The 4506-nt window shown below is 34.2% G+C and overlaps 1 protein-coding gene across 1 annotated transcript; it reads left to right on the forward strand.

Moving 5' to 3' along the window:
- Positions 1–1141: 1141 nt before the first annotated feature.
- Positions 1142–4437, forward strand: LOC117100225 (methyltransferase-like protein 7B). The gene is made up of 2 exons (XM_033239823.1): positions 1142–1751; positions 2616–4437. Exons 1-2 carry the CDS (start codon positions 1194–1196, stop codon positions 2835–2837), a joined length of 780 nt encoding a protein of 259 aa, XP_033095714.1. The 5' UTR covers positions 1142–1193; the 3' UTR covers positions 2838–4437.
- Positions 4438–4506: the final 69 nt, after the last annotated feature.

Genomic DNA, 4506 nt, shown 5'->3' on the forward strand with positions numbered 1-4506 from the left:
TTATAATTTTAATAATAGTAATTTAAAAAGTTGTTGTTATGGGCGTTTTATTAGTATTTTTCTCATGTTATTATTATTATTATTATTAATATTATTGTTGTTTTTGTCACCTTTATTATCGATATTATTACCCTATTATTACTAAGTAGGCCTAGTATTATAAGTATCATAATTATTATTATTATTGCTAATTAGTATTACTATTATTATAAAAATAAACGTTATCTTTAATTTATTATTGCTGTTATTATTGCTATTATCACCTTCAATGTTATTATCACTAATTAGTATTATTAAAATACATATTTAAATATCGTTATTATTACCATATTATTTCTATTAGCATTGTTAAAATAAATATTACTATTAATATTGTTGTTGTCATCACCTTTATTATCATTATTATGACTAATTAGTATTATTAAAGTAAATATTTGAAAAGGACCGACATGTCACTGGTGAATCACGTCATTGGATGCATCCTTGTCACTGACGGGTTTCAAACATATCTCTAGATGTGTATATGAAGGACTGAAGTCTGTCACTCAACAATACCAATTGTTCCTATTGTGGATAATTGATATCAGATGCTGCACCCCACCTAATTTTAACGTAGGCCTAATTCTTGGGCATGGTTCTGAAGAAAATAGTACCGAAATGCACGCCATCGTGCATTCATTTGATTTTAGTCGGATTCAAAATAAATGTTTAAAAAAATCATAATGTGGTTTTTCTATTTCAATTTTTTATGATTAGGTCTACAGTATGTACTCATGTTTTATGTCAGTGTTTTAACGTGAACAAAATTAAACATTAATATATGTGTTTTTCTTAATTATTAAGATTGCTTAAATTGTTAATGTTACAATTGTCAGATTTCTGTCTCTTATACACATCTAGATGTGTATAAGAGACAGACCCTAGGTTACCACCACTAAGGGCTATAATTCACGATGATCAGAATTTTACTAAAATATACTGTGTACTTTATTTTAATCATATTGAAGAAAAGGGATGCAGAAACTGTAATACCGTATTTACATTTCATTTTAATTATAAATAACTTGTGGCCGAGTTGTGGCTTGCGGAGAACGCTATCTTGTGTTTATAAGATCTTTGATTTATATTGATGTATTATAGGGGGCGCTTTGTCAGACAACTCCCCTTCCTTCAGCCAGGTACTCGATGAACACATGATACTATACTTTTATATAACTTTAACTACGGAAAGCGAAGATATGGCTGAATCGGATCTAACAATAAGAACATTTATTATTTATGCTATTGGGACACTAATTGCTTTAAAAGTGATTAGTGTACTCTGGAGCTTTTGTCATCGCAGAGTATTCGCCTGTTATATGACCCGTCTTATCAGCCCGGGCTTGGAAGAATTGTTAGCGGAGTTCAAACGCGAGATATTCGAGGACCTGCCTGATGTGGAGAAGAGACTAAAAACAGATGGCCTAACAATCCTTGAAATTGGAGTTGGATCTGGAGTTAATTTTAAGTTTTATCCAAAGGGTAGCACTGTCTATCCATTAGATCCAAACCCACATTTTAACCAGTATCTAGAAGAGAATATAGAAAAAAATAAGCACGTGAATGTGAAACCGTTCGTTGAATGTTATGGTGAAGACATGACTGCCCAAGTTGCTGACAAATCTATTGATGTTGTAGTGAGTACAATGACTTTGTGTTCCGTGCTGGACATAGCAGCAGTCCTTCGTGAGGTCAGACGTGTCTTAAAATCTGTAAGTGTTGTGTAGGTAGGGTTTGGGTTGGTTCTAGAAGTCTGTGTATAACCCATTCCATTCGTAAGGCATAATGACCTTTCTTTACCCGTGGTGGGGAAATTTTACATAAAAAAAGGCCTACTGTAGGCCAATGCCCCTTGATTATGTTGCTGTGTTGTTTATAGTTGTTATTTTAATATTATCAGGAGGAAACAGCCAGTCTTGTTCAGCCCTGATTCTAGACACTTTCAAAATAGGCCCTGTTATGGTCACGAATACGTGCACACTAGAGTGCAACTTCAGGCACTAGTGGGAGAGGGTATCCGTGGAGAGGGCCTGTCATTGGGGAGAGGTGGCCTCAATTCGTCGGGGAGAAAAAGAATTATATGTATTTTCTGCTTACAGTAGACTCTAAAATCGATTAAATAAGCCTTTGAAAATTGTTGTTGGTGGGGGGGCTTCTTCCCCTAGACCACTTTCGAAACATTTTAAGCGATGCTTGACCACGCTCCTATTCTGGATACGATAGGGCACCCTCAACATCTACTCTGGACATGATAAGGTGCTCTCGGCCCCTATTTTGGCTATGATAGGGCGCCCTAAACCCCTGTTCTTGACCAAATTGAGCCACTATTTTGGACAATCTCACCACACCTAAATACATTGAAAACATACAGTACATTTATTTGTGTATACTGAAGTTAAATCTCTCTAATCAGTATCATGATGAATAAAAAGTATAGCGGCATTAGTCTGATACAGTATAAAGTACAGTACCTAAATGACAGCGGCACTTTTGAGACACTATATTGTTAGTCTCAAAAGTGCTGCTGTCATTTACTCTAATAAGTATGTTAAATTGTTAATTTCCTTCAATTTCAGGGTGGCAAATTCTACTTTATTGAACACGTTGCTGATACGAAGGGCACATGGTTGTCTGTCTTCCAAGCAATCGCAACTCAAGTTTACAAACGTATTGCAGACAACTGTCACTGGAACCGCAAAACATGGCTCTACATCGACCGAGCAGGATTTACAAGTGTTCAACACCGAAAACAGAGAAAAGCAATACATATTTTGTTGTATGGTTCAGCCACTAAGTAAAGCTACTTGTTTAATTTCATTTCCAGGGCAGATCCAGAAATTTCCAAAAGGGAGGTGTGCGATCAAGAGACAACACTAACCTGGGGGGGGGGGGTTCAGGGGTACACCCCCACAGACATTTTTGTTTTTTGATGCCCGTAAATAACCTCTGAGGCCAGTGTCGTAGTGAGCAGGTGACATGGCCCCAGAACAAGATAATTATCAGGCCTAAAAGGCACCTGATTTTTGACCCAGAGACAGAGTCTTGGTGTGATCTACTTAGGCGAAACTCTTAATGCTCATATATTCTGAGATTTTTAAAAACAGATCACAGCATTTTATTGCGTGTAAATATCTATAAAATATTTGAAAAAATATTCAAGGATATTGAGAACAAAATTTAGTCATATTTTATAGTTTAGGGCTTTTAGAGAATTTCATGAGTCTGATATTTATGTATAATATTGACAGCAATAAAACAATCATTGGCCTGATTGCAGTAAAGTACTGCAAATCTAAAATGTATTCATGAAGTACGTATTGACCCGACATGATTAAAAAAAAACTTGCATGATGTAGTAGAACCAACTTCAAAATTTAAAAACAAAAAATGTGGGTGCTGATTTTTCAATAGCTTTAGATATGCTTTCAAAGTATTTTAGTGCATCGTACTGTGTACGAAACATACATAGACCTAAGTATGGTACCTGAATGGAAGAAAATAACCTTGATTTTATTTAGTGAATATGAAGTAGTTCTTTTTAGCTTTTTGTTTTTTTTAAATTTTTTGTTTGTTTTTTTATTTTTTAAATTTATTTTTTTGTTTTTTTAGTCCTCCTACTAGCAGTGTTTAGTGATATGTAATAGATAAGTTGTAATTGACTCTGCCCACAATACTTATCAACTTATAATAAAATAAGTTGTAATGAATATATCTATAATTATGGCCTCTAAAACCTAATGTTATTATTGAGGGGTTCTTTTAAAATTTTAGTTGAAATGTTTATTATTATAAGTTATATGCTTAAATCTACAAGCATATTGAACAGTTCCCACCCCGCACCCCCCCCTCCATAGCTCCGGGCCCCAATGCTTTGAACTGGCTGCACTGCCCATACGTACGCCACTCTCTGCCCCCACCACCCCAAAGGAACTCCTTGCTGCTTTCAATTAGTGATTCGTCTAATTTGCTTTTATTTAAGAAAAATTTTGAGCATTTCTTCTATAATTTTAAATGCGCTATTATAAATCTTCAGTTTGATGTGGCTATTCTGTAGGTTGTATGTGAAGAGATACAATATGAATATCAGTAGAGTTAGTAAATTTTTTTTTTACACTTGTTTTGATGTGGCTCTGTTCTAATACTTAAGAATATACTTCAGGCAATAAATCAACTTTATATTTCAAAAAATTAGCAATAAATACAGTACTACTTTTTACAATCTGTTCAGCCAAAAAGTGCCAAAATGGCTAAATTTCCCCTTTCTTTAGCAGTAAATATTCCATTATTTTATCATTTTATATATATATATATCTATATATATGTATATGTATATATACATATATATATATATGATGATGAGGCCTGGAAGGCCGAAACGGATCCGTCTGCAGATATTGGGATTCCTTCCAGTGGATGCTTAGTTTATTTTGTCATTCTGATCGGATTTTCTCTACTGTTCCGTTTTAA

This window comes from Anneissia japonica, unplaced genomic scaffold (assembly GCF_011630105.1).
Source record: "Anneissia japonica isolate Jap-2015-1 unplaced genomic scaffold, ASM1163010v1 scaffold6788_len1366326_cov149, whole genome shotgun sequence".
NCBI classification, from domain to species: domain Eukaryota; kingdom Metazoa; phylum Echinodermata; class Crinoidea; order Comatulida; family Comatulidae; genus Anneissia; species Anneissia japonica.

What these genes read in the sequence shown, in the direction of transcription:
- LOC117100225 (XM_033239823.1), top strand. Translation starts at nt 1,194, where the DNA reads ATGATACTATACTTTTATATAACTTTAACTACGGAAAGCGAAGATATG. An exon ending in TCAGACGTGTCTTAAAATCT is followed by an intron (nt 1,752 to 2,615) that starts GTAAGTGTTGTG and finishes CTTCAATTTCAG; the next exon opens with GGTGGCAAATTCTACTTTAT.